This window comes from Macrobrachium rosenbergii, chromosome 23 (genome assembly GCF_040412425.1).
Source record: "Macrobrachium rosenbergii isolate ZJJX-2024 chromosome 23, ASM4041242v1, whole genome shotgun sequence".
Classification (NCBI taxonomy): Eukaryota; Metazoa; Arthropoda; class Malacostraca; order Decapoda; family Palaemonidae; genus Macrobrachium; species Macrobrachium rosenbergii.
In genome coordinates, this window is record NC_089763.1 from 3,073,988 (window position 1) to 3,087,506 (window position 13,519).

Here is a 13,519-nt window from a genome sequence, read left to right on the forward strand (position 1 = left end):
TGCAGGAAAGCCTCCAGTCCATGGGCCTCCCCCACCCATGGTGCAGAAACCGGACGGCTCCTGGAGACCCTGCGGCGACTACAGGCGGCTCAACATTGCAACAGAGCCCGACCACTACCCTCTACCCAACATGCAAGACCTCACGGCCTCCTTTCACGGGGCCAAAATATTCACTGAATTGGACCTTCTTAAATCTTATTTCCAGGTACCTGTTGCGCCAGAGGACATACCAAAGACAGCCATCATCACGCCCTTCGGGTCCTATGTGTTCGCCTTCTCCACCTTCGGGCTGAGGAACGCCGGGGCCACCTTCCAGCGGCTCATGGACAGCATCCTGGGGGACCTAAAATTCTGCGTCTGCTACGTCGACGACATTCTCATATTTTCCAGGTCTCACAGCGAACACCAGAGACACATCAAAGCAGTCCTCCAGCGCCTCCAAGAGAACGGCCTCGTCGTCCGTTTCGACAAGTGTACCTTCGGCGTCCAGAAAGCAGAATTCCTGGGTCACGAGGTGTCTCCGACAGGCGTCCGCCCTCTTACATCGAAAGTGGCAGCCGTAACCAAGTTCCCGACACCCACCTCCATCAAGGCCGTCCAGGAGTTCCTTGGGATGGTAAACTTCTACAGGCGGTTCATCCCCAGGATCGCGCACACCACCCCCCTGACGGAAGTCCTAAAAGGTCAACCAAAGTCCCTGACTTGGGGACCCAGCCAGCAGCAGGCCTTTTCCCTGACGAAGGCCGCCCTCACCAAGGCAACCGCCTTGGCGCACCAGGATCCCAAGGCTCCCCAGCTGACGACAGACGCCAGTAACGTCGCCTGCGGTGCTGTTCTGGAGCAAATCATCAACGGCGCCCCAGCCCATCGCCTTCTTCAGCAAGAAGTTCAGTCCCGCAGAGACCCGCTACAGCACCTTCGACAGGGAACTCTGCGCGATGTACCGCGCAGTTCGGCACTTCAAGTTCCTCCTGGAGGGGACGCCCTTCACAATCTTCACAGACCACCAGCCACTGGTTCACGCCTTCACGAAGCAGGGGACGCATGGTCTTCCTGACAGCAGCGCCACCTCTCAGCCATAGCCGAATTTACCTGTTCCGTCAGGTACCTCCCCCGGCAAGAAAAATCCCGTAGCAGACGCCCTCCAGAGTCGAGTTGAACGCAGTGCAGCTTGGTGTAGATTACCAGGACCTTGCCAGAGAACAGGCCGCTGACCCAGAAACCCCAGCATACCGCACCGCCATCACATCCCTCAAGTGGCGGGACGTGACCCTCGCCCCGAAGGCCCCAGCCTGCTCTGTGACATCAGCACAGGCCAGCCCCGCCCTTGGTTCCAGCCTCACGCCGCGCCAGGTATTCGACATAATTCACGGCCTCTCACACCCTCCGGCAGGACCACGCCAAACTGCTTTCAAAAAGTTCGTCTGGCACGGGTGCAAAAGGACGCCACGGCCTGGGCAAAACAGTGCCTGCAGTGCCAGACCAGTAAAGTGGGTCGTCACATGCAGTCGGGGTAGGCGAGTTCCCACAGCCAGGGCGCCCGCCGCCACATCCACATCGACGTCGTCGGGCCCTTCCCCATCAGGCGGATCCAGATACCTCCTGACGGTGGTAGACCGTTCGACGAGGTGGCCCGCCACACCCATGCAAGAAGCCACCGCCAGCGCGTGCGCCGAGGCCCTGCTCTCCAGTTGGGTTAGCCACCGGCGTCCCCGGACCACATCACAACCGACAGGGCCCCGCTTTCCTCTCCGAGTTGTGGTCTGCCCTGGCTCAACTGCTGGGAACCACGCACCACACCACCACAGCGTACAACCCAGCGGCCAACGGCCTGGTCGAACAGTTCCACAGGTCCCTAAAGTCATCCCTCATGGCCCGCTGCACCGCCGAGGACTGGAAACATCAGCTGCCGTGGGTCCTCCTCGGGTTGAGGACCGCCCCCAGAGCCGACGGCACCCCATCCGCAGCTGAACAAACCTATGGGGAACCCCTCGTGGTGCCGGGAGAGCTCGTGACGGATGAACGCCACTCCCCATCACTGCAGAGGCTCCGCGACGTGGCCGGCAAGTTCGCCCCTTGCAGGCGCTCATACATCGACAAAGCAACCACCTTCATGCCGCCACAGCTGTCATCCGTTTTCTTCAATGGAGAATTTTGTGAAGGGGTGTTCTGTGCGTAATTTGTGTAAACTGGCGAGGGTTACTTCGTGTAAATTGGGGTCTTTTCCTATCCCAAGTAGGACTTTTCAAAGGGTTTACATGGATCTTTTGACGAACTTTTATGAATTGGGGTATGGTTACAGTGGTCCCCCCCCCCTCCCGTTTTTACACATTTCACATTGCTGCATTTCATTTTGTTGCGGACTTTGTGGAACACATCATTCACTTGTCTGCGGGGGAAATTTCACTAATTTGCAGATTTTTCTTTGGGCCGTATGTATAAAATTATCACTAATTCACTTTTCTCGTAGAGCAACACTGTATTCACTAATTACTATATTTTTTTCATAAAAATATATGTATACTGAGAGAGAGAGAGAGAGAGAGAGAGAGAGAGAGAGAGAGAGAGAATGGCAGCACAAGAATTTTTTAATAAGTTTCTGGGAGATGGTGAGGACTACCCACGTTTGTATGATAAATAAATTATTTACCTAATAATAAGTACTATTTTTCAAATAATAATAATAATAATAATAATAATAATAATAATAATAATAATAATAATAATAATATACTGTAATTTAAAAAATAAATTTCTATAGTAAATTATGTGAAATTTTAAACAAACAAATAGATATTCCCAATCTTTTCCAAAGCTCCAAAGCGAGGGGGGGAGGTTGAACCCATCATATATGTCAAATATTTGACCGCGACCAGTATGTATTTGCTTGTTTAAAATTTCACAATTACAGTACATTATTATTATTATTATGTTGCCCATTTGGTTGTTAAGTAAAATAGCTACGAATGATACTGAAGAATCTCTCTCTCTCGTATGTATATATTTTTAACCCTTAGTGGACGGACTGAGCTTCAGTGTGAAGCAGAATTACGCACCGCTGTTATGGTAATAATGATTCGAAACAAAGGTGCCAATACTTCTATATGCTATGAATTCACTAATGGCAACTTTTATACAGACGTGAGAGTTAGGCCAGTTCAGTAATGCTTGAGACTTCAAGGGGAAGATATTGCATCTCTGTCTCTCACATGAGTCTTTTTGTAAATTTGCTTGTAAATATACAAAGGGGTTGCTGTTGTTTTTTTGTTTTTGTCTTTTACGATAGTATGTCGGTTGTAAATGTAATTTTACAAAGAAATATTAGAAAAAACATGTAAAAGTAAAAAAAAAAGTTACTGAATCTTCCTTCCCGTAAATTTACGTGAATATTTTACAACAAATATGCAAAAAATTTGTTACTGCTTTTATTTCTTATCTGTTTTGATATTGTGTGAGCAGTAATAATAATTTTACAAAATCCAAAAAACTTATTTATTAGAAAAAACATATTTAAGTTGGTAAAATTTACGATTATCTTGTAAATGAGGCCCAACAAGGGGTTGTAAATAGTCATTTTCAACTTCTCGTGGAAGGTAGGGAAAATTTTTAAATTTTTTCATTTATAAAGTGTGAATGTACGTGTCATTCTCTTTCCATTGTTATGATTTTTTTTTTTTTTTTTTGCCAACCTCAAAGTTTTCCCAGTTTGGGGTGCTGCACATTGATAAATTATGCCGTCCCTTAAGGGTTAAGGGTAAAATGTTTAAGAAGACTTTGAAATTATATTAATAATATATCATTTCAAAGATTAATAACAACTTACTGTAGTAAATAATTTTTTATCATAAATGTATTTGCATGTAATCACGAAAATGCTAACATCACGTAATTAACAAACCCAGCATTCTGTTTGGAGGTAAACTCCCAACGTATATTAGATATGCACTATACAGCAGTACTGTAAGAGGTGCGAAATAATGAGCGGGTGGACATGTACTGCTAGTTTACTGGGAAAGCAGGCCGCCTTATAAAGTGGCGTGAGGGTGTCATACAAAGGCATACAATAACAGGTGACCCGAGGTCAATTGCTCTCGATGTGAAACAGGACAGGTAAATACAAATAACATGAAAAAGTAAAATTAAAAGAATTGACACAATACTGTTCTGACACATGTACAATGTAAACAGGCATAAATAAGTCAGTAATAGATACGTATTTACATAGATAAAATGTGGCTATTTAGCGTGACCTAAGCTTGTGGGAAAGGCACCATAGAAAACGGGAGGTTCACTACAGAAAACCCGTTGAGCAGGGACTTTACAATACTCCCCCCCCACCAACAAGACGTGGGTAACATCTAATCAAACTAGGTATCCGCTGGGCCACTGGAGAGTGCCGCGGCTCCGCGAAGTCAGCTGGGGGGTGCGGTGTGAGCAGGAGCGGCTGGCTGTGGCGCTGTCTGGGTGCTTCCTGGGGTGGCCATGCGACTTCCTTTTGGGTTGGGCTGGCTGAGGGGGCGACGGTTCCTGCGGAGGGTGCTGTGTGGTATTGTCGACGTCTCCCTCCAACAGGGCGGGTGATCCCCCGTGATGAGTTCGCCCGGGACTACGAGGGGCTCCCCGTAGACTTTTTCTGCTGCAGACGGGTCGCCGTTGGCTCTGGGCGCAGTCCTCAGCCCGAGGAGGACCCAAGGCAGCTAGTACTTCCAATTCTCGGCGGTGCAGCAGGCCATGAGGGACGCCTTCAGGGACCTGTGAAATCTATCCACCAATCCGTTGGCCACGGGGTTGTAGGCGGTGGTGCTGTGGTGAGAGGTCCCCAGCAGGCGTGCCAGGGCGGACCACAGCTCGGACAGGAAGACAGGACCCCTGTCGGTGGTTATGTGGTCCGGGACACTGAACCGGCTGATCCAGCTGGAGAGGAAGGTCTCGGCGCACACACTGGCGGTGGCTTCCTGCATGGGCGTCGCTTCAGGCCACCTGGTGGAGCAGTCGACAATCGTCAGGAGAAATCTGGCCCCGCCTGATGGGGGAAGGGGGCCTGCCACGTCTACATGGATGTGTCCGAACCACTTCCCCGGCTGGGGAAACTCGCCCACCCCCGACTCGGTGTGTCGCCCCACTTTGCTGGTCTGGCACCAGATGCACTGTCTTGCCCCGGCCATCGCGTCCTTCCTCATACCGTGCCAGATGAACTTCTCTGCCAACAGCTTGGCCGTCGTTCTGCCGGAGGGGTGGGACAGCCCGTGGATAACGTCGAACACCAGACGGTAGCGGGAGGCGGGTACCAGTGGGTGGGATTGGCCGGTGCTTACGTCGCTCAGCAGGGGCGAGGGGCACATACTTCCACCTGAGCGACGTGATGGCAGTGTGGTAGGCTGGAATCTCTAGGTCAGTGGTCTGCTCCCGGGTGAGGTCCTCGTAGTCGATCCTGAGCTGCACCGCGTTGAGCTCGATCCTCAAAAGAGCGTCTGCCACAGGGTTCTTCCTGCTGGGGAGGTATTTGGCTGTGCAGGTGAACTCTGCGATTGCCACGAGATGCCGCTGCTGCCTGGAAGACCAAGAGTCCCCCTGCTTTGTGAAGCCGTGGACCAGCGGCTGGTGGTCCGTCCAGATTGTGAAGGGCGTACCCTCCAGGAGGAACCTGAAGTGATGTGCCGCCTGATACACTGTGCAAAGTTCCCTGTCGAAGGTGCTGTAGCAGAACTCTGCGGGGCTGAACTTCCTCCTGAAGAAGGCGATGGGCTAAGGGGCTCCGGCGACGACCTGCTCCAGGATGGCCCCACAGGCGCGTTGCTAGCGTCCGTCGTCAGCTGGGGGGGAGGGGAGTGTTGGGGTCCTGGTGGCCAAGGCGGTTGCCTTGGCAAGGGCGGCCTTCGTCAGGGAGAAGGCCTGCTGTTGGTCGGGTCCCCACACTAAGGTCTTCGGGCAGCCCTTCAGGATCTCCGTCAGGGGGGCCATGGTGTGCACGACCCCGGGGATGAACCTCCTGTAGTAGTTGACCATCCCGAGGAATTCTTGTACAGCCTTGATGGAGGTAGGGGTGGGGAACCTGGTAACGGTTGCAACCTTCGATGCGGGTGGACAGACTCCCCACGGGGATATTTCGTGGCCCAGGAAGTCAACTCTTTCGACGCCAAAGGTACATTTATCGAACCTGACGACGAGGTCATTCTCCTGCAGGTGCTGCAGGATCTTCCGGATGTGTCGCAGGTGTTCTTTGTGGGATCTGGAAAATATCAGAATGTCATCTACATAACAAACGCAGAAGTTCAGGTCCCCCAGGATGCTGTTCATCAGTCTTTGGAAGGTTGCTCCTGCATTCCTCAGGCCGAAGGTGGAGAAGGCGAAGACGTAGGACCCGAAGGGTGTGATGATGGCGGTTTTGGGGATGCCCTCTGGAGCTACTGGTACCTGTAAGTAGGACTTCAAAAGGTCTAATTTAGAAAACATTTTGGCCCCATGAAAAGAGGCCGTGAGATCCTGCATGTTTGGAAGGGGGTAATGATCTGTTTCAGTTGCAAGGTTGAGCTGCCTGTAGTCACCACTGGGTCTCCAGGAGCTGTCTGGTTTCTGCACCATATGGAGGGGAGAGGCCCACGGGCTGGAGGCCTTCCTGCGTATGCCCATACGCTCCACCTTGGCGAAAGCGTCCTTGGCCTCCTGAAGGCGCCGAGGGGGGAGCCTCCAGAATTTGCGTGCGGTGGGGGGCCATTTGTTTTAATGTGGTGTTAGATTCCGTGCTTTGCAGGGGCCCCGGGCACCTGATGCAGTTCGGGCTTGAAGATGTCGGGGAACTCCTTCAGCAGCTGGGTGTACTGGTGCGGGGCGACGGAGAAGATGGCGGGCACGCTGGGGCCTGTCGCCAGGGAGGGACTGGCAGGAGTTGGTTTCCAACAGGCGCTTGCGACCGACGTCGACTGCCAGGCCGAAGTGGGCGAGGAAGTCTGCGCCCGGGAGTGGGGTCCTCACGTCCACAACTATGAAGTTCCAACTGTACCTCCGGCCAAGGATGGAGATCGACAATAGCTTGGTGCCGTAGGAGAGGATGGGGGACCCGTTGGCAGCCATCAGGGAGGCAGCCAGGGTCTGGCGGGCATTTGCGGTCCTCTCTGGATGGCAGGAACACTGATTGTATGGCCCCAGTGTCGACCAGCATCATCCTGCCGGAGATGGTGTCGCAGACGTAAAAACCTACTGGTTTTGGGCTCTTGGGTTCCTCTGCTGCCAAGGCGGCCTGTGCTGTTGGCCGCCGCCTCCCCCATTTTTTGGATGGGCGAAGGAGCAGGGGGGCTGAGAGTTCCGGGCGTCCCTGCCATACCGCTGGTGGTAGTAGCAAGGCCCCGGTGGATGCTTCTTGTGGTGGTAGGTTAGCCACCTCCTGGTGATGGCGCTTATCTCCTCCTCCCCGCTTTCCTCCGGCTGGAGGGAGTTGATGGGGTGTGCGGGCGTGGATGCCCGCTTTGCTGCCCTTGTAGAGTCCGTGAGCTGCTGCGCCATCTTGATTAGGTCGTCGAGCGGCACTGTATAACACTCCAGGATCTGGGTCTGAACCTTCGGGAGGAGCTAACGGAGGAAGATCTCCCTCAACAGGCTTATCTCCGACTGCCTGCTGCTGGCGTCCATCCCGGGTAGGATGAGGAGGTCCTGGATCACACTCCTAGTCTCCCAGAGGTTCTGGTTGTGTCGAGGGTTGCTTATGAGGTCAAGGGCACGGGTGGCCCTCTCGGAGACCGGCAGGGAGCAGGTCTCGACAAGAGAGGCCTTCAGCTTTTGGTAGGTGATGGGACATGCGGTAGACACCCACAGGGCGAGCTTCCTGTAGACCTCTTCCAGGAGGGCGTTGATCACAGCATCAGCCTGCAGCACCACGTCGGTAAGTCCCGCCAGCCTGAACTGCCCCTCGACCCTGTAGAGCCATGATGACGGGTTGCTGTGCATGAAGGGCGGCAGCTTTATGGTGAGGGCGGACCTTGTTTGGTCCGTCAGGGCGGGCAGCGTGCGGGGAGCGGTTACCGGCGCGGAGGAGCGCGTGAGCCTCGGCATGGGGGAGGCCGCGAGCGGGTTGTGCACGAGGGAGATATCAGAGTCCGCAAAGTTTGCAGTTATTTGTATGTGGGAGGGAATGTCCGCGTCCATACTCAGTTCTGCACTCTTACTTGGAGTGGGTTATATTTGCATCAATACACGCTTGGGAGCGCGCCATGTGGGTCCGCTAATGACACTGTTGGAAACATCTTCAGCGATCTTGTTTTGAAGATGGCGATTGACACAGAGGGTGCCACATAAGTTGACATCGTTTCTCCCAGAGGGTTCACAGCTTTGTTGGAACATGCGAGATGGTGTCTACGCAACTTGCTGTCGTTGGCGAGAGGATCTATAATTCATCGGCGAGGATTTCTATGCCACATGTGCGTACTTTCCATAGGACTGTGGAATTACCAGTCTTACCGGAGGTTACAACACTGCAACCGTTAAGCTGGATGGAGGACACAGACTATATTGAGTGGATTTGAGGCAATAAGTTCGTCTTACCTGGTGTCCTTGGTGCGTTTTTGATAATTATTACGATCATGGTGGTCGATATTCTGTTTTGAATGCAGGCGGTGCTGCTGCAGGAAGAAGCAGTTGCCACAAGTGCAGATGACAGTGAATCATGAAACCACACCATACTGACTGATCAAGTGTACTTCAGGTTGAGGACGACCTAAGGGGATAGGTCACCCATTCCCAACCCTGGGGTCGCCAAGTATTTTTTCTGGGGTCACCAAACACAAGTCTCACAACATCAAAAAAATGTGAATTCCCTATTATGAGATGTTTTCAGCATATGCTATATTTCTATGTTGCCTTAATTACTGAGTATATTACTGCTGATTATGCATAAAAAATTTTTCTTGGGTATTATAATTTTAATGCAAATGTCCTTACCACAAATACTGTCTCAAGACATTTATAAGCAACTTTACTGGCTTCATAAATCTATTCATGTATATATTTAAATATAGAAGTTACTTGAGCTGCATGGGCGTAATGAGAAGTGATCTCTAGAAACTTCTCATCTTCTGTTTGTAAACTGATGTATTTTTACCCCTTCCTACTCTTTACTCCTCCCCCTTCTTTTTCTTGATCTCTTTTCCCGTTCCTTTCCTTGCCATCGCCCTCTTTACTCCTCCCCTTCGTTAAACTTTGTCCAGACTCCCTTCCCATCTTTCCATGCCCCCTCCTCTTTCTCCTCTATAGCTTTCTTCTTCTCCTCCTTCTTCTTCTTTCTTTGTTCACTTCTCCTTTCCTCTTTTTGCTCCTCCACCTCCTCTTGCCCTACCCTCCTCTTTCCTTAGCCAACTTCCCTCCTCTTTCCTTTGCACTCTTCCTCTTTCCCCTCCTGGTGGAAGGTACCAAATTACATCTTTTGTTTGATTTATTATTAAGCCAGTATAATTTTCTTTTCAGATTCTTCAGTGATGTCCAGAAAGCGGGTGTACAAAGAAGAATTTCTTGACATTTCTCATCAGTCATGGCATCGAAAACCTCAGTGTGTTATATGTGGTGAAGTGCTCAGCCATTTGTTGTTTAAAGAAAACAAGCTCAAATGGCATCTACAGGGAAAACACTCAATGCTGGCAGGGAAGGACCACCAGTATTTCAAAAGGAAAGAAGAACAACTGAAGCGTCAGTGGTTAGACATCCCTGTGAACACAGGAGTGTAGTCTGTTCGACAAGCAACAATTGCATCTTATCTGGTTGTAAAAAGAGTTGCTAAGTGCAAACAGCCACACACAATTGGGGAAAATTTGGTGAAGCCAGCAGTCATTGTTATCAGAGATGATGCTGTGAAAAAAATTGCAACTGTTCCTTTGCCAAACAACACAATTAGCCAGTGGATTCAAGAGATGCCAGAAGACATCAAAGAGCAGGTACTGGCTGCTATCATGGAAAGTGGAAAATTTAGCTTGCAGTTGGATGAGTCAACTGACACCAGTGATGACGCACAGCTCTTGAAGTATGTGCCGTACCAAGGGAAAAGTGACATGGAAGAGAATTTCCTGTACTGTGGACCACTGGAGACAACAACAACAAGTGGAGATCTTTTCAAGTTGGTTGACAGCTTCATCAAAGAACAAGGGCTAAGTCGGGAACAATGCTTCAGTGTGTGCGTGGATGGAGCACCTGCGATGTTGGGGGCACGTCAAGGCTTCACCGCTAGGGTAGAGCAACTGAGCCCTGCTGTGATAGTGACCCACTGTTTGCTCCACCACGAAAACCTTGCCTCCTGGAAATTATCACTTGAACTCAACTCTGTGACAGAAGATGTGCTTAAAATATTGAATTTTATTAAATAATCTGCCCTGTATTCAAGGCTGTTCAGTCAGATGTGCTCAGATATGTGGTCGGAATGTGAACACCTACTTTACTACTCTTCTGTCAGGTGGTTATCCCAAGGAAAAGTGCTCCAGACAGTTTTTGAATTGCGTGCAGAGGCTGAATTATTCTTGATCGAGAAGAAACATGCACTGCTATCAAGGCTTTCAGAACCAAGGTGGTTACTTAAATTGGCATATCTGACATATATTTTCAGAGTTGAACTTACTGAATATATCCATGCAAGGAAAAGATGAAACTCATTTCTGTGTCAGAAAAACTAAAAGCATTCAAGTCAAGGCTGAAGTTGTGGAAGGGAAAGATTGAGACGGGGGGGGAAGACTGCATCCTTTCCACTTTTGAACCATTTTCTGGAAGATGAAGAAGATGTCTCACTCCTGGACATTCAAAGTACCATTGTTGAGCACACTGAAAAGTTGAGTGAGGAGTTTGAGAAGTACATTCTGGATGAAGAGTTGCATGACAAATATAAATGGGCGCACAGACCCTTTGATGCCGAAGACTTTCAGAGGAAGAATCTTTCATTCATAATCTGCAAGAGGAGCTCATTGAGGTGCAACATGATGAAACTCTCCACTTCAACTTTCAGCAACAATCACTAGGCGTGTTCTGGACTGCAGTGAGGAGGGAGAAACCAGTCCTGGAAAGGGAGGCTGAGAAAGTGTTGCCGTTCGCTACAACCTATTTGTGTGAATCAGGGTTTGTATTCCTAGTTGCCATCAAGACAAAGAGAAGAAATCGGTTGCAGCCTGAGCATGATTTAAGAGTAGAACTTTCTACGATTAAGCCACGAATGGACAAATTTACCAGTGAAATCCAGCCCCAAGGCCCATTAAAATCAGTTATCAGTTGATAAGAAACAGTTTTATCTTTAGTTTGCCTTTGTGGAATGTAACACAAATGTTTCTGATGAAAATGTTCATATTAAAATTATTTAAATTTAATCATGTTCATTTTGTCTCTTCTTTTTTCAGCCTTACAGCACCTCTTACAAGAAAATTATACTTGTTCTTTGTTTTTAAAGCCTACAGTCAGTAATATAGTAACATGCAACACATATATTATATAGTTAATACACTGCATAAACCAGTGGGGTCGTGGTTATGGCTGGAGGAGCATGATTGGGGTCACCTGCTAAAAAGGTTGGGAACCACTGGGATAGGTGGTCCGAGCTCTGTACACTTGTGTAACTAGAATTGCTGTACTGTATGTACTTGTGACACACGGTCTCTTGCAATGTTTAACAAATCTCGTAAGTGGGGATATGTGTTTGTTAATTCAGCGCTCAGTGTACAGTCACCTGCAGTAGTCAGCAATTGACCATCGGTGACTTAAACATTGTTCGGAGTGCGCCCAGAGACAGTAACGTGTCCAAAGATGGCAGTTTCCTTGGAACTTTTTGGTCCGATTCTAATTGGATTTTTGGGTGTGTTACAGAAACATAAGTTAGTTCATGTGTTACAAAAATGCTCAGTGCAAATAGGTTTGTGCTGGATTGTTAACGCTGTCGTGATGAGTCAATCAAAAAGGATGTGCTGGACATGCTGGGGATTGGAATTCCCATTCGCTGGAGAGTGAGTAGAAGACTTAGAAAAATTACTAACATTTACAGACTTGTTTTTTTGGTAATTATTCTTGTACCATTGTCTAACATTTACACAATGTGTTGTGGTGTGTTGATGATCTGGGTGATATTTGATTTTTTTAACAGAGATGGTTCCTTCTCTTTTGAACAGAAATGTTTCATTGGAACTATGGTTAATTGGGTGGACATGCATCTACATGGATATGTGTGTAATTCAGCTTTTCTGTTTTATTTTCTGTTCCCCTGTATTTAATTATTTATAACTTTATCTTGCCTATAACCTTATCTTGCCTCTATTTCCAGGTTGATTTCCCTATGGATCCCTCTTGGGTTCATAGTCTCTTGACAGAGCATAAGGGTTTTCAGCTGAAGATTTAAAGAAGGGAAGAAAAAGTCATCCCCACTTGAATAGCTACTCAAGACTTTCAGGGCAAGAAGTTCGTGAAATCAGCAACGAGATCAGCAGGTGTTCTTTTAAGGGAAGCTGAAATGGGTAGTGCAAAGTGCAGCGAGGTAAAGGAGACAAAAAACGAGCTCTTCTTGACACCTTTCATTTGCATTGTACAGATTTTTGCTTCATTCTTTACAATAGAACATCAAAGAGCTAAAAAATGGAAGAAGAGGAGAGGAGGACATGTCAGCGGAGGAGCTCTCTGATTACATGAGAAATCAATGCAATCTGAATGCTTTTTAACATCATAAAGGATTTGTGAGTGTGCACATTATGATTTGGCAACATGGTTTTTTATACTGAGATAAGATTATTGACTGTGCGGATTATTTCTTCTAAGGGTGAGAAATGGTATATTTGTACGTACTAACCCCTTCTTTGATGTTTTACTGATGACAACATCGTTTGTCATCAGGCAGGTAGAAAGGAGGACTTCCCCTGCAGTGTTGTAAGATTGCACTGGGTGTACATATATTATTGCCAAGTAATGGGTTTGTATATGAAAACATCTAATTTTGGCTTTAAAAAAATCATGTTCTAATACATCAGCATTAGTTATCTTTATTACAGTATTTTACTAGTTGTTTTTACTTCTGTCTTTGACATCACGATAGCAATGTCAAATATGGAACTTTCAGTGAGGTAGCCTTGAATAGGTGCCACAGGAATTAACCACACCTAAATGATGTTTTTCCTGGGCTAGTGTAGTGTAAGTCAAATGCTTACTGTCATTTCCTTGGAAGCCATCAACAATTTTCAGGATATCCTAAATCAGGTAATAAACCTTATACACTAAGTTTACTTTACTTACTATAGAAATGGCATTACATAATACTGATAAAACAGCAATCTGCTAAAGATTAAAAGATTCAAAACAAAGTAGAAACAAATAAAAATGTATACAAGATTACAGATAGCATGGGAGCATATAAAGAATATGGCTTGCCTCCCAATAACCCCAAGCTTCACCTATAACAGCTGCTTTACCTTACCATGCAACAAGGAACTGGTTCAATGCAAAAGGAAATATTTCTCTTATTTCTATACTTGGCAAAGTATAACCTACTCGATGATATTGAAAACTTCTTTCTTCGCTTCTT

General features: G+C 48.0%; 1 protein-coding gene across 1 annotated transcript in view; it reads right to left on the minus strand.

Annotated features, from left to right (window-relative positions):
• LOC136851234 (5' exonuclease Apollo-like) overlaps positions 1 to 13,519 on the minus strand; it is a 312,431-nt gene that overhangs the window by 76,933 nt on the left and 221,979 nt on the right. The window contains exon 4 of the mRNA XM_067125186.1: positions 13,486 to 13,519. This exon is cut by the window's right edge and continues 156 nt beyond it. Coding sequence (XP_066981287.1) covers positions 13,486 to 13,519 — 34 coding nt within the window. The remainder of the gene's footprint in view (positions 1 to 13,485) is intronic.